Source organism: Triticum aestivum, chromosome 1D, assembly GCF_018294505.1.
Source record: "Triticum aestivum cultivar Chinese Spring chromosome 1D, IWGSC CS RefSeq v2.1, whole genome shotgun sequence".
Taxonomy (NCBI): domain Eukaryota; kingdom Viridiplantae; phylum Streptophyta; class Magnoliopsida; order Poales; family Poaceae; genus Triticum; species Triticum aestivum.
In genome coordinates, this window is record NC_057796.1 from 479,024,047 (window position 1) to 479,047,899 (window position 23,853).

At 48.5% G+C, this 23,853-nt stretch overlaps 2 protein-coding genes across 2 annotated transcripts; both read left to right on the top strand.

Moving 5' to 3' along the window:
• The first annotated feature begins 558 nt into the window (after window positions 1-558).
• On the top strand, window positions 559-3,859 carry LOC123177148 (uncharacterized). Its single transcript, XM_044591055.1, has 3 exons — window positions 559-1,783; window positions 1,931-2,086; window positions 3,544-3,859. Exons 1-3 carry the CDS (start codon window positions 1,651-1,653, stop codon window positions 3,684-3,686), a joined length of 432 nt encoding a protein of 143 aa, XP_044446990.1. The 5' UTR covers window positions 559-1,650; the 3' UTR covers window positions 3,687-3,859.
• A 9,606-nt stretch (window positions 3,860-13,465) lies between these two features.
• Window positions 13,466-17,765, top strand: LOC123177161 (two-component response regulator ORR26). The gene is made up of 8 exons (XM_044591062.1): window positions 13,466-13,840; window positions 13,929-14,084; window positions 15,594-15,962; window positions 16,154-16,230; window positions 16,759-16,869; window positions 16,967-17,102; window positions 17,254-17,360; window positions 17,458-17,765. The coding sequence occupies exons 1-8, from the start codon at window positions 13,714-13,716 to the stop codon at window positions 17,512-17,514; spliced, it is 1,140 nt and encodes a 379-aa protein (XP_044446997.1). The 5' UTR covers window positions 13,466-13,713; the 3' UTR covers window positions 17,515-17,765.
• The last annotated feature ends 6,088 nt before the right edge of the window (window positions 17,766-23,853 follow it).

The following is a 23,853-nucleotide window of genomic DNA, read 5'->3' on the forward strand; positions in this document are numbered from 1 at the left end:
TGCAAGGCCTAAGTCGAAACCGAGGACGGTTTCCTTTTAAGGGAGAGAGGATGATGTGACACTGCCTATGAAGACAAATGTTTCATTGCCGGAGAAGTATGTCGTACCAGCTAAACGCACTGGAAAAAGAAATCAATTTGTTATTATCGATTCAATACATAAACAAAGTCTGGCCATGACGCACATAGCTCCGGAGATACAGGTATTACAGATTGGCACGATGGCGTTTCAAATTGTACAGCTGAAGGAAGTGAAGCCCACTTTCCGAACCCCATGCAATCATGATACGGAGGGGAAGATGAAGTTAAGGACTCAGGAGGATGCATGCGTTTTCCTTCTTAGTCCTGGTTCGTTTCCTTTTCAGTAAGTACTAGTCCGTTTTGTCTTTTGTGATCAACTTGCCGGATAATTAAATTAGTTAAGATGTGATTAGGAAGATAGGAGAGAGAGTCCGTGTAGTATTTTTCTTGTTTAAGTCGGTTTTGCCTGGTCGTTTTTCACGCTTACATAAAAGGCCGGCTTCGGCCGTGTGCGGGATAGCTTTTGTTTGACGTTATTTTTCAGAGATGAACAGATCGGGAACTCGGGGTGTCTTCGAGCCGCCGTTTGATATTTGTTGAATAGCTCTTGAGGCTTTGTGATTTTGGTGTGAGATTGATTCTAGAAATTCAATTTCCGCTGGTCCGCTGAAGATCGTCCACGTACTTCTTTTTTTGGTGTGCGTGTTGTTTCCGTGGTGATTGCATCTACAAGGTCGCGAGCGCCACGTCGTTTCAGGTGACACTGTACCGTGAAAGATTGATAAAATTATTCGCGCCATCGTTTTTCTGTTGAAGGTCGCATCAAACAGGAGAGGCAGACGACGAGGTTTAAGACATGTGGGGCAAAGGGATTTTAGTTTGACGACTATGAGGCGTGGTGTACGGGTTCATTCCCGGAAAAGCGAGGGGCTTTCCGTAAAAAGGTACGACACCACGGGCCGCACGACAACGCTCTAGCTTAGCCGGGGACCATTTACGGGACGATAGATGTCACGTATTCGCATATACAAGTGTTGCATTGTAGTGCTTCTCAAGTTTGAGGACATTTTCGTTATGCGCCAGGGAGTTCAAGGACAATCTATGTAATTTTCCCAGCTTTGCGTTGTTGCAGCCATCACCTCCCGCTGCGTGTCTTCCACTACACGTCTGTTGAGCTCCTACGTCAGCTGATATTTTCTTTTTGAGTTACCCTACGTCACCTGATTGACGTCACCCCATCTCGTCGCTGCCTTGCTCGACAAGCTCAAATTAAAAGGAAACACCAGATAAGCTCAATTTTTAAAAGAAGTGGCCCGTAGAGCGGGCCCTAGAAATAAGGGACCCGATCGAACGGTCGCGAGCTTGAGGGCATGGCCTTCTAGAAGTCAAGTTCAGGCCTCCGCATCATCCGCGTCCGTACGCACCAAGACCATGGCGCCGCATCGCGTTGGGTGCCGACTGGGCGGTGGGCCGAGGGCCGAATGAAGCAGGACACAGCTGGAATATTCTGCTAGAACAAGTACACCAACTTAACGAACAAACCTGCCAAGTACCAAACCCTCCCGGCCGCGAAGCCATCTACCTTCATGCGCGCGTCGCAAGACGCCTCTCTGCAACGCACGCACCGTCAATGGATCTCCCCGGCGCCGGCAGCGCCTACCTCCCTGCTCCTCCCCCTGGCCTCCGCGCGCTCGCCGTCTCGGCGGACGCCGTCAGGCTTAGCTCCATAGCCGCCAACCTCCGGGAGCGATGGCACTACGAAGGTATACGTTGCTTGCTACGTACTGCATCGTGCGTGCAGCGTTTGCTAAGCGCCGGCCGATCGCCTTCCCACCGTGCAACGGTGCAAGCTTATTGTCTACGCTGTGGTAGTGTGGTTGTGAACATGCTAGCTGTTTGCTTGTTTGCAGTGACGGCTTGCATTGATCAGGCGGCGGCCATGGCGGAGCTCCGCGCGGGGAACAAGTTCGAGGTCGTGCTGGTCGACATGCACTCCCTAGGCTGCGGCGCGCCAGCCATTGAGCTCTTGGAATGTGCCGTCGGCGGGATGCACGTTGAGACATATGGTAACTATATATTGGATCTTGTGCCTAGTTATGTCTATGGTGTTCTATTTTATCTAGCGATGGAGAGATGACGGTTTTGTTGACAACCTTACGAGGAGGATTAGTTTGATCTAAATACGTACATAGTGAAAATCATAGTGGTATGCTGCAAGTTTAATTCTTCTTTGAAGTTCGTAACTTTGACCCAAGTACTTGCACTATAAAAAGATAATCATGTTTGCTTCAACTTACTTAATTAAGTCTACCGTAATAGCAAGATGGATAACCATCGATGAGATTCGCGTTCATGCATGTGGTAACTGGGTCTTGTGCTTAGTTAAGCCTACCGTACGTGTTCCGTTTAATCTAGCCATGGAGCGATAACGGTTTTGAGGTTAAGTTTATTTAAGCAAGTAGACGATCGATTTAGAGCTATGTTACCAGATTCTTCTTTGAAGTATATAGGAGAAGTTTTTTTTTTCATTTTGAAAGCATCGACATACCACTAGCTGCGCTGCTTTGGCATTAACAAAAGAGAACTAGAATTCCAATTTCCGATGAAATCACTATGTTACATACTCCCTCTGTAAACTAATGTAAGAGTATTTAGATTACTAAAGTAGTGATCTAAACGCTCTTATATTAGTTTACGGAGGGAGTATAACACAAAAGGCCCAACTAAAAAACTCTCATACATCAATGAATCTCACTTCAAGCATTTAGACCAACCGTGTCTCGTAGATTGATAAATTTACTTGCAACCTACTTTCTGGGTGCCCTTTTATTAATTTGCATTGGTAAAAGAATATAATACCACATGTGATAAAATATGTTTGAACCATGAAGTTAGAGTTTGTGTATTACTGTCTGAAATAATTAGTACTCCCTTCGCTCCGAATTATAAGGTGTTCTAACTTTTTTTTTGAATTGGATGTGTATAGATGTGTTTTACTGTGTTCGTTCATTCATTTCAGTCTGTATGTAGTGAATATTGAAATATCCAACACGTCTTACAATTCGGAATGGAGGGTGATAACACATACTTTGTTCCAATAGAGTATTTCATATCACGTAGCATGCATCAATATCTTTTACTTGGATGAACGCTATGACTTTGTCTTCAGCCAGGTGCAGATGGTGCTCTAGCAAACGTGTAGTGGAACTTATATAACTAACTTTGACTCTCACACGTGAAAGTGTTTTCAGATTGGTCGGGTGACAATACTGTCACTCGATTTTTCATGAGAAATAATTTCATAATATCATAAGTTTATATTTCCATTATTTTTCTACATGAAAATAGCCGTGATAGTCACATATTGGACATTTTGCTTGTGTACAAAACACCATCTATTTACGCATATGGGAACTATAAGGTTGGTTCAAAATAGACACCAATATCATTGTGATTCATGCAACAAATGTTCCACTCTTCATTAATTTATTTATACTGACATTTCCCGTTTCACGGTATTTAGCAATATCAGAAAGTGGCCATCGCTTTGGACCCTTGGTGATGGAGGATCTCGATGTCTTAAAGAAGCACAACGACAATGAAGCATCAAATGGATCTAAGTCACTGGAGGCCACTCAGAATGGTCCATGCAACAGCTCACCCTAGTGCTATGAAACTTAAGTTTGCTACCATATTCTTTGTCCCATTTTATTTTTTATTTTTTAAGACAAATATTTAATACAGTAGGTTTTGGCATAAATCTGAGCACACAAATACTTTTTAGTGCTATGAAATTTTATTTTATTACAAAAGTTGTTCGTATTCCACCAATTTATCTATTTCCCTTGACACATTATAAAACATTTGTACATGTGTCATTTCCATGGTATCGTTAAATATCTATAGAACTTGATAGAGTATTATAGGTCTAGCAAACAACTCGGCATAGATGTGCGGAGTTCAAGACTATAGAGTTTAGGTCCAAGTTATTAGGTATTTTCATCTTCTTGAACAGTGGGGACTCAAATCCATCATCTTCACGAAGTCTTCACTCGAATATTTAATTATTTATGCTCAGGAATATGGCTTTGGTCAAGTTCCTCTTAAGTATCTTCGCTACTTCTTATCATCTTAACACTTTCAACCGGATTAGATTCTGGTTTTCCTGCAAATTTGGCAAGGATAACAGTTTGACTCTTGACTATTTTTCCATCTGGGCTTCCATATTGCGGGTTTTCTCTTGAAGTGTCCATACGTCATTGTTTAGTCCAGTAATTTTCACGTTCATTTCACCAAGTAAATTACCGTGAGACTTCAAGATACCGGTAAAGGTTTTATTTTGCTCGGTTTGAGCGGTCATGAAAGTGTTGAGGGTTTCCTCACATGAAGGCCTATCACCAGTGCTCGACCCATTATAGTTGTTTGATTCTCCTTGGCTGGTAGGATATGGTGGCTTAGGAAAATTTGGAGCATAATTTTATTTTATTTGTGAATTGAAATTATAATTATTACGAGCAATAAAATTGACATCAGCATCAATATTAGTAACAACGCTAACAATTACTGCACCTTTACCTTTAATAACACCAATTAACTCGTTTTCTTCATTTTTTTTCTTTGGTGATGGACTTTACCTTTTAGTGGTTGGCCTTTCAATATGCCATTGGGCATTGATCTCTTGCATATCATCAAGCAACTTTTTTGCTTCATCAATTGGTCTTTCTATAATAGTTCCTCTTGCAGCAGTGTCTAACATAGTTTTCGACATGAGATTAGGAGCATTTTATAAAATAAATGAAGGATTAACCATTCCTCCATCACATGGTTTGGACAATTTCTAGTTGCCTCTTCCATACCATTCTATGCAAACGTTAGTGGCTCGTGGTCTTCCTGCTTAAAACCAGTGATCGATATTGGAACGTAATTGCATTATTTTTGTTGGTGGCAAAACTTTGTCATAGATGCTGCAACATACGTTCCAAGAGGTGATGGTTCCTCTAGGTAAGGATTTAAGCCATTCCTTAGCTTTTCCTCTCAAGGAGAAAGGAATATACACAACTTTAAAGTGCCAGGTGCATAGTCGTTTATATGCGTCATATCACATAATGATAATTATGTGAAAAAATGTGTAAGTGGATACCAACGTCCTTGGATGTTTGTTTTCTTAGAAATGGAGGAAGACCCCCGGCCTCTGCATCTGGACGATGCATGCAGCCACTACGTCCTTGGATGTGGGACCTCTAATTTGGCCTTTTGAACCATCGTGACAAGGTGAGATTTGATCTTGAAGTGCTCGGCTATAACACTGGGTAGCGCAATAGGTGGATGCATAAAGTTTCCATTGGGAGCTGTAAACTCCACAAGTTTCTTAGCCATGATAATTTTCTTGGGTTTTGATAACTTGCGAGTGAAACAAACTAAAGAAAAAAAACAAAACTAAAATGATACCTCTAGTCACCTTGCTAGGGTAGCAAAGATGCTTCCGCAGCAACTGCACCAGTTGATCTGGTTTTTGATATAGATAGTCCCTACCTTTTCCCCCAAGGGTGACCATGTGTATCGAACCCATAGGAAGTAACGCTAGTAGAAAAGGAATCAAACAAGCTATTGTTGTTGTTAGAAATTCCAGTTTCCTGGATCGAAATCGCATGATTTTTAGATAGAAAAATAATGGCACGGAAAATGTCTAGGGCATCGAGACTTTATTTATAACCTTATACTTGCACTCAGGATCCTATCTTGATTTCCAACATGGTCCTCGTAGAGACCTCTATCATGTGTTCTCAATGTGTAGATATGGGGGATGCATCCAAATAACGTCACTAGTAATCATCAACCCGCATTGTGAGTCTATTGTCCAATCAACACCCTTACTGTTGAGTGGGGTTACCTCAGTTATTAAGAATTTCTCCAGATGAACTCACTGGGAATTTAATGACTGCATCTCATGGTCCCCGAGGAGTTTCTTTGGGCCACCGTACTAATCCTTATTGTCACTGACTTTCAGTATACCCTTCCATGCATCTGTGCACTTTACCTCCTCCTCGATCCATCTACAGGATCCCGAGTACCTGCGGGGCCTCAGAACGAGAAAGAGATAATAGACAAATATGTTACGGTAACACATACGAATAATGTTCAATTAAGCAAAGTTAATACTAAAATTTTTGTGCACAAGTGCATAGGGATGCAATGCTATGCCTCAGCCCATACATCACAATCAGATCACACATGGAAAAAGTTGATTGATGAATGATTGATAAAGGACATACATTGTCGTAGTATGTGATGTATCGATTACGAGCATGGCAAACTATAGGGTGAATGTCTACGAAGATGGAAATGGCAAACTCTTGGGAATGGTTCTTCGCGAAGATGGTAATTCTGGTGATTTGGTGACTCTTTGTTGCTCTCCATTGCGAATGGCACCTCGGGCCTTTTATAAAGTGTACTTGTGTTGATGTCACAGAGCTTTTAGAGGGTAGTACGAGCGCTGATACGAGCACGTCTGCTCGTACCAAACGACGTCTTCTCCTCTGTTTCCTCTGTTGCGCCTCTAGTTGATTTGGCTTGATCTCCACACTTCATATTTCCATATATAGCTTCATTTCCTTCCCTCAAATTATTCATTTCATGTGCAAACAAATAACTAGAGGGATTTGCAATCTTTTTCATTTATTAGTAATTAGTGTTAGTGATAAGATCAAAGTTTTTCTTGGAATGTTTGGGATTATCTGGTTTAAGCAATGGTGGAATGAGTGTCAAAATACACTCATCACCCTGCAGGTTGGGAAATAAGTGGATATGACACAGAACACCTCTTGGTCTGATCAATAATTAAGAACGATATGTGGACACTCTTGATAATTGTACATACTTTATTATTATTTTTTTAGAAAAGGAGGATGACCCCCGGCCTCTGCATCTGGGCGATGCATACGGCCACTTTATTAATTATTATAACAAGACCTTACAAAGCCATACAACATCAAGACTAAAGCCACCGTCTAAGCAACAACTGTCGCTACACCTATCCAATTGATCAAGGGACGCAGATAGTCTGGGCCTAATACCAAACAGACATCACAGCCAAACCTAAACATCTAAGACCTGAGACCCCAACCAGGACGCCTGCCGGGTATGAGGCACCTACCAGTCCGGCGCACTCCTCAACCAGGACGCCTGCCGAGTACGAGGCCGCCACAGCCACCTGCCACCAATCCATCTCCAGAGCTGTACTGTTGCATGCACCGTGCTAGGTCTCTCTGCCATCGATGCCACCACGACGCCCGACAGCGTCGTCCTCCTGTGCTAGTCCATCCTCCCACAGCGAACTCCGAATCTGCACTGCGCCACGCCGTCAAGATCCGTCGCCATTAGTGTGTAGGATGAAGCACCGCTCCACCAAAGAATCCGTCCTCTGGTCCCTCGATCACGTGTGTACCTCCTAGAATGACGCCCCCAAGGGAGGAACGACACCAGAGCGCCGCCGTCATCCGATCTAGGGTTTCCCCCGGAGGTAGCAGAGAGTGGCCTTGAACTTCTCCACGGCGATGCCTTCAAGAAGGGATTGACGCAGATAGCGCCGCCACCGCCGGCCTTAGCAGAAGCCGAAGGTAAGTTTTCACCCATATCAGTTCGAAGGGATCCAACTCTCATGCACGGGCCGCCGTCACCACCAGCACCACCAGGCAAACCCTGGAGTACCGGCAGGTCAGCGAGCCGCTGGCACCACCGCATCCAGATCGCCGGCCACGCCGGGCCGCCGCCATCCCCCGCGCTGTCCGGGTCAGAGCCGGAGCCGCCGACCGCTCACAGGGACCGCCGCCGACTGCACACGCCGGAGCACCGCCGAGAGCCCAGCGCCCGCCACCGCTTGCCGAAGCCAACCGTCGCCCGAGCACTGGCACCACCGTGGAGCCATCAGATCGGGGAGGAAGACGTCGCACGCCGACCACCCTCGCGGACCCCGCCGCACGCCCGAGCGCCGGCGCCACCGCGGCGCCATCAGATCGGGAGGAAGAGGAGCCTGTGCCTCACCACCCTGCGCAGACCACGCCGCCGCCATCGCCACCAAAGGAGAGCCCCGCAGATACGCCGGCGGCCCGACCTGCCGCCGAGCCGAGCGCCGCCGCGAGGGCCGGCCGTCCCGCGCCGCCCAGGAGCCTCGCGAGGAGGGAGGTAGCCCTGCCGCCGCCGACGCATGCGCGGGCTTTGCCCGGCGGCGGCGAGGGAGAGGGAAGGCGAAGGAGGGGAGCTAGCGGCGGCGATCTAGGGTTCCGCCCGGGCCGCTCGCGGGAGCGGCACGGGGGACAGGGGGGTACGGGGTTAGACGGGGGGACGGGGTTAGACGGGGGGGCATGCTAGCAATATGCAACAATCATGATTTTCCCGCATACGAACACCTTTATTGAGCGAACCTTAAGCTCCCGCATACAATCCCCGTTGTTTCGTGATACATTACTGTTGGGAATCATTGCATGGAAAACAAACAAAATTCTACGCACACGCAATGATCTATCCATGGAGATGCATAGCAACGAGGGGGAGAGTGTGTCTACGTACCCTCGTAGACCAAGCGGAAGCATTTTACAACGCGGTTGATGTAGTCGAACTTTCTTCGCGATCACCGATCAAGTACCGAACGTACAACACCTCCGAGTTCTGCACACATTCAGCTCGGTGACGTCCCTCCCCTTCTTGATCCAGCAAGACGTCGAGGTAGTAGATGAGTTCCGTCAGCACGACGGCGTGGTGATGGTGAAGTGATCTCTGCAGGGATTCGCCTAAGCACTACAAAAATATGACCGGGGGAGTAAACGGTGGAGGGGGCACCGCACAAGGCTAAGCAATTGTCTGGTGTGTGCTAGCCCCCCCCCCCACATATATAGGTGGGAGGGGGAGGGGTGAGGCCAGGAGGCGCCCCAAGTAGGACCGGATCCTACTTGGGCTCCTCCCAAGCCGCGCCCCCTACCATATATATCGGAGGGGGAAGGAAAGCGGGGGGAGGGGAAGGAAGGGGGAATCCTATTCCCTTTCTTTCCTTTCCTCCTTCCCCTTTCCTTCTCCACCTTGGCCGGCCCATCTGGGGGGCTCACCAGCCCCTTGTGGCTGGTGTGTGTCCCCTCTTGGCCCATAAGGCCCATATCTTTTGCCGGGGGTGCCCGGAACCCCTTCCGATGACCCGATATGTACCGGTACCCTCCGGAACACTTCCGGTGTCCGACTACCATCGTCCTATATATCAATCTTTACCTCTCGACCATTTCGAGACTCCTCGTCATGTACGTGATCTCATCCGGGACTCCGGACAACATTTGGTCACCAAATCACATAACTCATATAATATTATATCGTCATCGAACGTTAAGCGTGCGGACCCTACGGATTCGAGAACTATGTAGACATGACCAAGACACCTCTCCGGTCAATAACCAATAGCGGAACCTGGATACTCATATTGGCTCCTACATATTTTACGAAGATAATTATTGGTCGAACCGTTATGACAACATACGTAATTCCCTTTGTCCATCGGTACGTTAATTGCCCGAGATTCGATCGTCGGTATCTTCATACCTAGTTCAATCTTGTTACCGGCAAGTCTCCTTACTCGTTCCGTAATACATCATCTCGTGACTAACTCATTAGTCGTTTGCTTGCAAGCTTATGATGTGTATTACCGAGAGGGCCCAGAGATACCTCTCCGATACTCGGAGTGACAAATCCTAATCTTGATCTATGCCAACTCAACAGACACCTTCGGAGATACCTGTAGAGCATCTTTATAACCACCTAGTTATGTTGTGACATTTGATAGCACACAAGGCATTCCTCCGGTATCCGGGAGTTGCATAATCTCATAGTCGAAGGAATATGTATTTGACATGAAGAAAGCAATAGCAATAAAACTAAACGATCATTATGCTAAGCTAACGGATGGGTCTTGTCTTTTTTGCGGGGTAACGGATGGGTCTTGTCCATCACATCATTCTCCTAATGATGTGATCCCGTTATCAAATGACAACACATGTCCATGGTTAGGAAACCTTAACCATCTTTGATCAACGAGCTAGTCTAGTAGAGGCTTATTAGGGACATGGTGTTTGTTTATGTATTCACACATGTATTAAGGTTTCCGATCAATACAATTCTAGCATGAATAATAAACCTTTTATCATGAATAAGGAAATATAAAATAATAACTTTATTATTGCCTCTAGGACATATTTCCTTCATTTACAAAATCCGAGATGAAACTTTTATTAGTATCCTCACGTTCAACACCTTGATCACTATACGTGTTATCTTCGTTGTCGGTTTTGTTCACTTTACTCATTTGCATATTTCAATATCCATGTGATCTCAATTACATGTGTCTGGCCAGACGATGATGATGCAGTAATATCAAGTGGGTCTATACAGTATCTCTTCAGCGAGAGAGGAGAAAATCCCACCCTTGAACTATCGATGTCGAGACATACTTTTTTGGTATACCCGTAAGTTACTTTTATTGTCACCCAGTTACAGTGTGACGTTTGATAACCCCAAAATAACCATCTGGTATGTTGGTATATGACATCTAATGGTCTAAGGATGTGAGTAAACGTTAATATATTATATGAAATACGGACAACATAATGACAATGTGATCTCGCAGCAATTAATAAGTTGGGTCTATTCAACACCATTGTTCCGATAACAATGTGTTCTAATTATTGATGGCATCCTTGTTGCTTTAACAATGCCCATGATCAGGAAAACAAGATCATCATCAACATATGAGCTAGTCTTAGAGGTATGCTTAGGTATCCACTTGGTGTTTATGTTTTCACACATGCAGTTGAGTTTTCCTCCGAATGTCATGATCAACAACCCATGCAATTATAGCACAGAATAAAACTTAATTATGAATATGAAAAATATAATGATAAATTTATCATTGCCTTTGGGGAATATTTCCAATACTCACTTGCAGTGTCCTCCTTGTTGACGGCGTCGACTAGTAGTCGTCCTGCACTACCTGATTTCATGGCGCCGTCATCCCCAGGACCACCACCACGACATCCTCCTGTGGACCCGGCGGGTGAACAATGTGAGACATGTATGCCTTCTCTGCACCGGATCCCCTCCCCCCCCCCCCCCCCCCCCGCTTCTGATCATCCGCGCCTTCTCCTCCTTTGCCGTAGCCAACACAATCTCCAATTATTCCTCGTAGAGCATCGCTCGGTTCAGAAACCAGCTACAGGAGCATGGCGAGCTTCTCCGCATTGCGGCCCGCCACCTGATTTTTTTTCGCGAATACGCAAAGCTTGCGTATCATTCGTTGATAGGTAGAAGAGAAATACAGAGACATACAAGAGAAGAAGAGAGAAGCACTACACAAGGTGTGGGAAAAACAAAGAAGGATACAACACAGCACCAAACTCTTCTAGCTCAAACTCCAGCCGACAAGGCAAAGAGGCGAGATACAAGGTATCAAGGCCGCGTCGCGACCAACGCCAGGCACCATCATCACACAACCACTACTTCACGGCGGACCGGATCAATGTACCTCCCACCTATGCGCCTAGAAGATCGGCAAGTGGGGTGCAGGACCTGGCCGGACTAGAAGGAGAAGCCATGGAGAGAGCGCCGTCGAGGCCGTACATTGCGCCCCGGATACCCATGCCAAGAGGAGCAGCCCGGACCAGCAAAGCATCCAAAATCTTCGGATCCAACACCAAACACACCACGAGCAACAAGACCGCGCCTTCATGAAGGACACGACGCCGAGACGCCGCCGCTGTCCGATCTAGTGAACCAGATCTAGGGTTTCCCCTGATACTCGCGTAGGGGCACGGAGAAGAGGCCATGGTGGCACCTCCAAGAAAAGAACGGCACCCGCAAGTGTCGCTGCCGCCAGCATCGGTGAGCCAAGCAAGGCTTTCGCCCTGGCCAAAGTCCGCACAATCCCAAGCGCTACTGTATCCGGATTCGAAGACGCAGACACCAAAGTAGGCCAAGATCACACCACCGGAAGAAGAGCCGCACCCATCGCCGGGGAAATTGACAACGGGCACCGCTGGACGCTCCACCACAGACAGACCACAGGACAGATCGAGCCAGGGAAGGCTTGAATCCATCGCCAACAGCACCACAACCAGCCCGAGAGGAAGAGGCATGGCTGGGACGAGGCTCCGCCGTCGGGAGCACGCCGGACAGCCGGAGGCCAGGAGTCAACGGCCCCACCATGGCCGGCCAAAGAGGAGGCACGGCCGGGAAAGGCCCTGCCGCCGGGAAGACGCCGGACGACCAGGGCCAGGGGGTTGGGTGGCTGCCCGAGGTGGAGCTCATGGGAGGGGGGAGGGGGACGCACGGCACCGGGCGACGTCGGTGACCATGGCGGGGAGGTACCACGGCGGCGCCGCCAGATCCACCACCGGGGAGGGACCAGGAGGCGTGGAGGGGGAGGGGCGCCACCGGATCCGCCACCAGGAGGCGTGGAGGGGGAGGGCCGCGGGAGAGGCGCCGACGGACCGCAGGAGGCGGGCCGCCCGCCGTTGGGGCTAGCGCGAGAGAGCCGCGGCACGGGGTGAGACCCCGCCGCCGCCGCCACTTTGCGGGCTTCGCCCGGTGGTGGCCTCCGGCGGCGGCGAGGGGAGTCGCTGGAGGAGGGGGGGCCGGCGGCGGCGAGATTGGGGCCTGCCGCCCGTGTCGCCTAGGTAGGTGACGCCGGGGCCGAGCGGGGACGCGGTGTCCTCACCTGAATATGGATCTCGGCCAGTGTCGGAGTGACCTCCGTCGTCGCGACTTGCTAGGTTAGGCATTTCAGAGAGCAGGATGGGGAGACGACGGGATTTAAGACGTGTGGGGCGAAGTTATTTTAGTTTGATGCCTACGAATTGCGGGGCATGGGTACATTCCTGGAAGAGCGAGGGGTCTTTCCACAAAAAGGTGACACCACGGGGCGGCACGACAGTGCTCTACTTTAGCCGGGACCATAGATAGAACTGTAGATGTCACGTATTCGCATGTACAAGTACCGCACTGCAGTGTTTCTCAAGTTCGAGGACATTTTCATTATGCGCCAGGGAGTTCAAGGACAATCTATGTAATTTTGTCCCACCTTTGGGTTGTTGCAGCTATCACGTCCCGCTGCGTGAGTGCCTCTCATCCCTGCCACGTCTATTGAGCTCCAACGTGAGCAGATATTTCCTTTTTGAGTTACCCTACGTCACCTGATTGACGTCACCCATCTCGTCGCTGCCTTGCTCGACAAGCTCAAATTAAAAGGAAACACCAGATAAGCTCAATTTTAAAAAAGAAGTGGCCCGTAGAATGGGCCCTAAAACTAAGGGACCTGAACGGTCGCGAGCTTGAGGGCATGGCCCTTTTACGTACAACGGCAAAAAAACCGAATTTCTTCTAGAAGTCAAGTTCAGGCCTCCGCATCATCCGCGTCCGTAGGCACCAACAACCCCACGGCGCCGCATCGCATCGGGTGCATGCGGGCGCCCACTGGCCGGTGGGCCCAGGGCCGAATGAACCGAGACAGCTGGAATATTCTGCTAGAACAAGTACGTACCAACTAACGAACAAGTACCAACCCCTTACGGCCGCGAAGCCATCTACCTTCATGCGGGCGTCGCCGCTAGAGCCCTAGCAAAGGCGCCTCTCTGCACGTACGGGGAGAGCCACGCACGCGCCGTCCATGGATCTCCCCGGCGCCTCCCTCCATGCTCCTCCCCCTCGCCGCCTCCGTGCGCTCGCTGTCTCGGCGGACGCCGTCAGGCTTAGCTCCATAGCCGCCATCCTCCGCGACCGAGACCACTATGAAGGTATACGTTGCTTGCTACGTACTGCTTCGTGCGTGCAGCGTTTGCTAAGCTTATTATTGTCTACGCTGTTTTGCTTGCTTGCTTGCAGTGACGGTTTGCACTGATCCGGCGGCGGCCATGGCGGTGCTCCGCGCGGGGAACAAGTTCGAGGTCGTGCTGGTCGAGATGAACTCCCTAGGCTGCGGCGCGCCGGCCTTTGAGCTCTTGGAGTGTGCCGTCGGCGAGATGCACGTTGAGACACATGGTAACTATATTGGATCTTGTGCTTAGTTAGTACGTCTACGGTGCTCTATTTTCTATTTTATCTAGCGAGGGAGTGCCAGAGAGATACGGTTTTGAGGTATTGACAACGTTACGAGGATTGGTTTGAGCTAAGTACGTACATAGTGAAAAACTTAGTGCTATATATGCTGCCAGATTAATTCTCCTTTGAAGTTCGTAACTTTGACCCAAGTGCTTGCACACTATAAAAAGATATTCATCGTTGCTTCAACTTACTTAGTCTACCGTAATAACAAGATGGATAACCATTGTTGGGATGCGCGATGATGCATATATGGTAACTGGATCTTGTGCTTAGTTAAGTCTACCGTGTTCCGTTTTATATCTAGCCATGGAGCGATAACGGTTTTGTGGTTAATTTTCTTTAAGCAAGTAGACGATCGATTTAGAGCTGTGTTGCCAGATTCTTCTTTGAAATATATTTTTAAGTATTTCTTTGAAGTATATAGGAGTAGTTCTATAGATCAAACGGGCTTATATACCATAGCTTAACTGCTAAGTTGGGCCGGCTAATGATTCAAGGGGTACTCGCAAAAAACATTGATGTAAGGGATGTGCTTCAGTTAATTATCAATTATCTAAACGGGCTTATATAGCATAGCTAATGATGGTTTGAGGGGAAATACTTGCTAACGATTGATGTTTTTCTTTCATTTTGAAACCATCGACATACCACTAGCTGCGCTGCTTTCGCATCAACAAAAGAGAACTAGAGTTCCAATTTCCCATGAAATCACTATGTCACATATGACATAAAAGGCCCAACAAAAACTCTCATAAATCAGTCCATCTAACTTTTAGCATTTTGACCAACCCTGCATAGAAGTAGATACATAATTACTTTCTACCCACTTTACAGATGCTCCTTTTGTTAATTATCATTAGTAAATAATATAATACCACGTGTGATAGCGTATGTTTGAACCATGAAGTTAGGTTTGTGTATTCCGTCAGAAATAATTAGCACATACGTCATTCCAATAGATTATTTCATATCGCGTAACATGCATCAATATCATCTACTTAGAAGGCCATGAATTTGTCTTCGCAAAGGTAGCAGAGATAAATAAATAAATAGGTGAAGTCCGGTAATTACATGACTGGTTGACTATCTTTATTATCCATATAGATGGTGTTCTAGAAAATGCGTAGTCAAACTTATATAATTAACTTTGACTTTTAACATATGAAAACATATTCAGATTTATCAGGACACAATACTATCACTGGATTTCCATGAGAAATAATTTCATAATATTAGAAGTTCATATAATCATTTTTTTCTGCTTTAAAACTAGCGATCAAAGTTACATACTAGACATTGTGTTTGCGAACAAAACACCATCTATTTACGCAAGTAGGAACTATAAGCTTTCGCCAAAATTAATACCAATATCATTAAGATTCATGTAACAAAAGTTCAGCTCTTCATCTTTAGCTATACTAACATTTCTCATGTCATGTCATGTAGCTATTTCGAAAAATGGCGCCCGCTATGGACCCCTAGAGATGAAGGATCTCAGTAAAATCAGGAATGACATCTACAATGAAGCAACCAATGGATCTAAGTCACGGGAGACCATGTCGAACAGTCCATGCAACAACTCACCGGTGGCGACAACACCCACAACAACAGCCTTAGTAACTTCAGGAAGGAGGGCGACAAGAAGGAGGATAAGAAGGACACGAGTAAACGATACAAACAGTCAGGAGTTGGATGTAGTGAATGTCAAGAACGAGAAACAAAAACCGGCCGAGAAGCCAACGAAGGCCCGGGTCATTTGGACCGACGAACTACACAAGAAGTTCGTGGAAGCACATGACAAACTCCTCCCTGGAGGTAATGTAGTTAATCATCGTTGTTTGCCCATTTGCCTAATTTACAGTTAATTATTAATGTACTAGGTTTTATGTACTATTAGATCACTGAGCCTATCAACCAATCTTATATATCGCAAAGTTTACATGTAGTGTTGATAACTTAGTTTAGTGTTTATAAGGTAACTTGTTTTCTTTTGAATGTGGTCTTAGATGCTGTGCCGAAGAAAATACTTAAGTTGATGAATGACCCTACACTCACTAGAGAGAACATTGCCAGCCACCTTCAGGTAATTGGACTATACCTTTTGTACATAATATTAAAATTAAGACGACCACGTAGTCCTCTATTCTTTATATTTTTACAGAAAGTACAAATGTGATAAGTGAAATGTGCATCGGGATCACACAAATGGAGTAGAAAATGTGCATATTGAGTTTTTTATGTGCATGGGTAAACTTTCGTGCAAAATGTTGCATTTGTCTGCTATGTGAGAATCATATAAAGATGTCTTCTTAGCCTCTCCTTGTTTTTCAGTGCACTACAAATGTAGTTGTTTTCTAGTGAAACTAATATATAGTGCATTCTAGCATATAAAAGTAGGATTATATCCAGTTTTACCTATGTTTTTCAATCATTGTTTTAAAAAATCAATATAGTGAAAGCATCAACATGTGTTGGGGTGTAGAAAATCATGTACTTTAAAACTAGTCATATTCCTCGGTTATTTTGTTTTGTGGAGACTCTTTTTTGTGAAGACTATATCCTTTTATACTTTCACTGTTGTCCAATAAACATTTAACGAATTGTATTCCAGAAACATAGGATGAATCTCGATCCTCTTCGTAAGGGCAATACTGGAACAAGGAATAAAAAATTAACACCTCCCCAAGCATCATTGCTCTCTCCTAACTTGTCTCGGCAACAGGTAATCTACTGAAAATCTATCTAGAGACCATTATCACTTGCTCGCTCCAACAATGTCATAAACTCGTTTTCTCAACATGCAAATAACATGTGTGCAGGCTTCGTCTACAATGATGCAATCTTTGTCTAGTGCAAACTTTCCGGAGATTATTACGACACAAGCAGTTGTTTGCATGAACCATAATATGAATGATTCAGGCAGTCATCCGGTGATACAGATGCAATCATTTAAGGGTATGGACAAGATTAATAGTACATGTATACATGATAAACACACAACTATTTGATTATTCCTATTACTTTTCTTAATTAGATGTTACACTACTTAACTTATTTTTTTACGTATTCTAATTTTTTCACATGAAATGTGGGTTCTCCGATGTAGCATCAAAAGATATGTACACCGGAGATAATGAATATACAAAAAATAGCACATGGTCTGGTGGTAATTCAGATAATGCCGGCTGCCAGGAAAATAGCATCGAGTTTTCGGTAAGAAATGATAATAATGAGTTAATTTAATAGATCTTGCTATTTCAATATCCTAATGATATATTTTTTCAATTTTTTCAATATTGTTGTTCTATAGATAAAAGAGCCCAAGCTTTCATGGGATCAAGTGTATTTCTACACCAATGGTAACTAAAACACTTTGTCCAAAAACACATGAAGGACCAGTTTCCAAGACTAATTAGTGGAGAGTCCATCTTAGTTTTTGAATACATATAGTGTGTTAAGGCGGATAATGGTTATGTGCTTAGCATTTTTATGTAAGGAGATGGTTGTGCGATCGGATTTTGTGAAATCTCGTTTTGTGGACCACATACTCCAACAAATTCTGTGTGTGTGTACTCTTCTAAAATTAAATAATGCCAATTTGGAGCCCTTCACTCCTCTCTGAATGCAATTTTTCTGGGTTTTTCTTAGTTAGATCGGTGTTCCTTGTTTATGTATGCAACGTTGTTAGATATATTACAAGTGTCATCATCCTAGTCATACTATTACAAATATCACTATTCTTTTATTTTTATTTTTTAGAAATGGAGGAGGACCCCCGGCCTCTGCATCTGGATGATGCATGCAGTCACTTTATTAATTATTCACACAAGACCTTACAAAGTCATACAACAGTAAGACTAAAGCCACCGTCTGGGTAATATCTGTCGCTATTCCTATCCAGATGATGTAGGGATGCTGATAGTCTGGGCCTAATACCAAACAGACCTCGCAGCCAAACCTAACATCTAAGACCTGAGGTCCCATCCAGGACGCCTGCCGGGTATGGGGCACCCACCAGGACGGCGCACTCCTCACCAGGACGCCTGTCGGGTATGAGGCCGCCGCAGCCACCTGCCACCAATCCATCTTCAGTGCTGTACTGCTGCATCTACCTTGCCCGGTCTAGCTGCCGTCGACGCCACCACGACGCCAGACAACGCCACCATCCTGCGCTCGTCCATCATCACACGCCCACCGGCGAGACCGTGCTGCTCCATGCCGCTGAGACCCGCCGTTGTCGACGTGCCAGATGCTACGCCACTCCTCCTTCGCGGACACCACCTGCTGCCACTGGTCCCATCCTCTCCGCCTGCAGTTCCTCTAACCTAGCATCCAAACGCCCCAGGAGGCGCCTCCAAGAAGGGTACGACACTCGCAGTGCCGCCGCCCAATCGCAGGAGATTATGGGTTTTCACCCGGGCATGGTGTCGGGGTGGAGGGCAGGGACCTCAACGGCGCCTGCAAGGAGGAGAACGGCGACCCTGGTCGTCGCCACCGTCGGGATGAACGAGTCACCCAGAGTTTCCTCCGTTCTGATGCCACCTCAACCAGCCCCCGCGAACGCACCAAGGCCGACGGGCGCGATCGTAAGCCGTCAAGTGCAGTGGGAAAGAGCCTGCAGCGCAAAGGAGATCCACCGGCAACTCACCGCCCACGCGGTCAAGACGCCGTCCATCCACCCCCCGTCCACACCGCCCAAGGCCGCCGCCCCGGCATCCACCCACCGCACACATCCCATCGAGACATGGAGGAAGACCCTCACCGCCGCCACCAGGATTCACCACATCGCAAAAAGAGGCAAGGCCACGCCGGCCAGATCCGTGCGGATCCGGCGAACCCCGGCCCACCAGCCGCCAGATCAGAGGATCTGGCTCCGATCCCAGGGCCGAGGCGGCCGGATCTGACGGGCGGCACCGTCCCAGGTGAAGTCGCGGGGTGACAACACCGGAGTCAACGGCCGCCGCAAAGGGCCGGCCTCGGCGGCCAGCATGGGAGACGCGGGCGGCGGCGCCCGATGCAGGATGGGGGACTCTCCAGAGGCCTTGGCGGGTGCGCGGGGAAGCCCCCGCCGCCGCCTACCGCCGAGCGGGCAAGCCCGACGACGGCTGCTGGCGGCGGCGGGGGAGGAGGCGAAGGGGAGGTGGCTAGAACAGTTTGGTACTAAATGTCGCAAAATATCACTATTCTAGAACATTCTATGGTGTTATCCAAGCCCTAGATATTTTTTACATCTAGAATTGTAGATACCACCCGAAATATCGACCTCTAGAATTTTCATGAATATTGTAGATACCACCTGAAATATCGATCTCTAGAATTTTCTTAATTATATGCTGAAATGTCACTATGATTTTGCAATACGCGCCAGTTGACATCCACTCTGTTTTCTTCCCGTGGTATCCTGAGAAATCATTACCTAAACACCGGCTCCATATGAGCTCATATTCTGAGGAGTTGATGTGGTCCTCATTCCGCCATCTATTTATTTTTGTAAGAGAAGCACAATGGCTTATAAACTGATTAAATGAACCAGAATGCTTAAACAGATTACATCGAAGAAGCCTTGTTTGTGGCGGGCAATTTTCCTTCCTAGCCCCGCAGGAAACAAAGTATTCCTGTCAAATAGACACCCGGCCGATGCATCAAAAACAGGGTGAAAGTTGCACCCTGGAGAGAACACATTTGGTTGAACAAGACCGATCTGCGACATTTAGTACTTGTATTTGTTTCCCCGCAATTCCAGAAGGAAATAGAAATGTGTTTCTGCTAAATTACAGCATTCCAGATATATACCAAAGAAGAAGAAAAGGAGAAGACATACATATGAGCTGTGCACCAGTTCAGATCAGAACAGTTTGGTACATATTTTTTTCCCAAATACTACTAGCTTATAATCATTCAGTCACTGGAGAGCAGCGGTTCTGTTTTACAATGTACAAGCAGGCGAGACGGCAGGCTAGAAACTGAAGCTAGCTGTACATCCCCAGCTTTACAACCGTGATGAAATCATTAATAAAACAAGCAAACAAACAAACAAGCGAAAGGAATAACAGGCGGAAGTAGAGCACCACTAATAGACGCCAAATAGTTCCTAAAAACACGGAAACGGCTGCCCCTCCCCGCGTCACTCCCGGGAGCGATGGGGGGAAACCTAGCCGCCGGGACTCCGCGCCCTCCCTACCTCCTTCTCCCCTTGCCGCCGGCGGCGGCGAGGCCCCGTTCCCCCTCCTCTCGCCCATCCCAGCCTGGCGTGGGACAACTTGGGCGCGCAGAGGTGTGGCGGCGGATACTCGGGGCGGCGGCGTGCGTGGCTGGTGGCGTGGCATCCCGGGCGTGCTCTTGCGGCGCAGTGGCTGTGGGTCTGTGGGGGTTCCGCGCCCGTCGGATCCGGCCAGATCTAGCGGCGGGGGCTGCGTGTGGCCTTGGCCACGGGCTACCCGCCCTGCCCTGGCCGGCGGCTGGCAGAGCAGGTAGCATGGCGGCGCGGCCTCCAGTTCGGGTGGCGCAGGTGCGGTGGCGGCGGCCTCCTCCGGCGAGGGTGCCCCTCCCCGATGGCGGGGGGAGGTCGTGCCGATGGTTCCGAGCGCTGGACTTGGTGGTATGGGCGGTGAGTCGGTAGTGAGCACAGATCTCGGTCATGGGCGGCCTCGTGCGCCCATGGACTGATCTGAAGACGGCGACCTCTGCGTTCACTGGGAACCCACACCGACCTTGTTGCCGGCGTCCTCCTGTGGCCGGTTTGTGGTTGGTCAGGGGGTGGGCTACGGATGGGGGAAACCCTTGGCGGGTTGCGGTAGCCATGATGTTGGCGGCTCTCTATTGTCGTTCTACTTCTTAGAGTCGGCATCGAGTCCTAGCCCACTCACCCCGCCCCCCGCCTCTTCTTGTCTCGGGTGAAACCCCAAATCCCCTCAGACTGGGTGGCGACGGCGCCTTGCCATCGCTTTCTTCCTAAAGACGCCGTCTTGGGACGGGTGAGTGGTGGTCACGGCTTTGGCGTGGGTCGTTTGCCGGCGTTCGTTTTAGTTGTTCCTGCTCGACAATGTTCGGTGATCTTCATGGTTGTGGCTGGATGCAGTGGTGATAATCGGAGTGGCTTTGCAAACGTGGTGGTCGTGCTGTCGTCCTCTCCCAGTCCATCCGGGCTCAGGGGTGAGCTCTTCAGCTTGTCGAGACGGATAGCCGGGCAACGGTATGGGAGTTGACGACCATGCTCTTCCTCTGGTGGCAGGTTGTTCCTTTCTCATGAGCGTATTGGCGACATGTCCTGGAGTTGCCGGGGTTCTCGATGTCCTAGTTGGTTCTAGGTGTAGTCAGGACTGTTGTTGTTCGGTAGCATCTTGTATCCCTCTGTCGCCTTCTTATTTCTTTTTTCTTCTTTCTTTTTTATTGTATCGATAGTTGTATGCTCAGCTGTTGCTTTATAATATAAAGCGGTGAAAACCCTTTATCGTATCATCAAAACGGCTCGTCATGTTGCCGTAGCAAACGATCTCTTCCTGGTTGATCAGAGAGATAGATCCATGCTAAAGAAAAAGAAAAAACACATGCAGAAAAGAAAAGAAAATTGATCTGCTGTCATGCTGCTAGATGTGAATGTTGCATGTCGACACCAGGCCATTTATCTTTGTGTACTTCGTCTTATTAGGGCATCTTCAAGGCGGACCCTTAAATTTATCTTCGGACCGCGGAAGCCATCCAAAGCGGTCCTGTATCAGTCTGCAGAGCGGTCCGGACACGATTTCTCTTACAACTGGAGACAAACATGGGGAGGTTTGTGGGAGTCCAGACCGATCCCAAACCCGCTTCTGACCGCCTTGGCTCACCAAAAACCCTTCTTCCTCGCCCACGCACGTTCCCACCTGGTGCGAACTGTCCGCATTAACGTTGAAGACGGCTCAGGGCGGACTTGACCTCTCACCGCCTCCACCATTGAAGTGGCGCGCCGACTGAGGGAGCCGCCCGCGACGCGTCTCCGGTGTCTGTGCCTGTTCAATGCCAGAGATGCGTGACTTGATGGGACGGGACGGATATATACCACGCCCGTACAATTCCCCATCCGTCCATATGCCGCCATTAACCAGGCTCGCTAGTTGAGAAACCCACTCCGGCGTCCTGCATTGACGCCTGGCCTAACCGGAATCCGTTATTTAAGGGCAGCCACTCCGTGCTATCTCCACATCACAACACATCCGCTCCACATCCTCCTTCTTTCCTCCACATCCGCCATGACCGCCAGCGGGAAAGCACTGCGAGACAGTCTCGCCGGAAATGAAGCATGTGGATGCCGGCCTTGCCGCCGCCTGGCATAGCTGTCGTTCCAGGCGGATCGAGGCCGGCTTGCCGGATAGCTCGCCCGAGGTCTTCGACAACGAGGACGACACCATGATGGAGATGGGCTCTGACGACTCCGCCCTGGCCCCCGCGCCTCCTGTGCACGTTGGCGTCACCATGGAGCGGGCGCATGTGCACTTCAATGCCATCATGGTGGAGGTGCAGCCTGTGCTGGCACCTCTGTCAGCATTCCAGCAGGTGCAAGAGGAATAGTTGTGCAACATGTTTCTTCTGGAGCAACACCAGCTGGCGCGCGAGCGAGGAGGCAGTGGCGGCCATGGCCGCGACGAACCCCAACTTTGTGGCAGAGCAGCGTGCCACCTACGACACCGTTCGCGCTAAAGCCGCTGCTATGGAGGCGCAGCTGCAGGTGATTGCGGGGGAGAACAACGCCAGCTGCGCCTTCTACACGCCGCCGCCGAACCATCAGCAGCCCCGGTGAGGCGAAGACAGCGCCGGCGCCACCATTTCCATCGTGGACCACACGTCTACCAGCGACGGACAGTTCGCGGACTCCTCTGAGGATGAGTAGGCCACGGGAGGCGGCGGTGCCTTGTGTCCCATGTGGGCTGGTCCGTCTCCCGTGTTCTACTCTTCCTCGCCGGAGACCGCACCTTCACTTAGTCGGACTTATCGCCGGTGCTCATAAAGATGGCGGATGGAGGATGACATGGGCTTGGACACCAGGCATCGTCGCCATAGGATAGGTTTAGGGGCGGGTCTTTTTTTTGCGCTAAATGTTCGAAATGTAATGAAATTCTCCATGTTTATATGAAATCCGTCATGTTTGTATGAAATCCGATCGTGGTTGCATGAATTTCATCCGATTTGTTGAAAAAAAGTTGGCAATGTATGCGGATAGCGCTGGATATCGTCCCCCCACATCTGTGTCCACGGACTGATCCCCTTTTCGCGGGCAGATGCGGGAGAATTTTTGTGGGTTGCCATTGAAGATGCCCTTAGAGGCTCCGGGACCGGCGATGCACCTGGTTGGCAAGGTGACAGCACCCGATTTACACTGAAGCAGGGGCCCTAGCTGTACATGGCTTAACGGGATAGAGCCCGAATTAGCGAGACATATTCACGTAGGAGTCTGCGCCTTGTTGTGGGCTCTCTGGAATTGCAGAAATGATTTGGTTTTTAACAGGACAACACGCATTCTTTTTTGCAGGTTATTTTCCGAGCCACGGCGTTGATCCGTTCGTGGTCGCTACTCACTCCGACGGAGGCCAGGGAGCATTTGGTTACTGGATCTATCCGCTGGGAGATCCGCGGGGGGCACAAGTTCGAGGCCGTGCTGGTCGACGTGTACTCTCTGCGCTACAGCCCGGCGCCGACCTTCGAGCTCTTGGACTGTGCCATCAGCGAGATG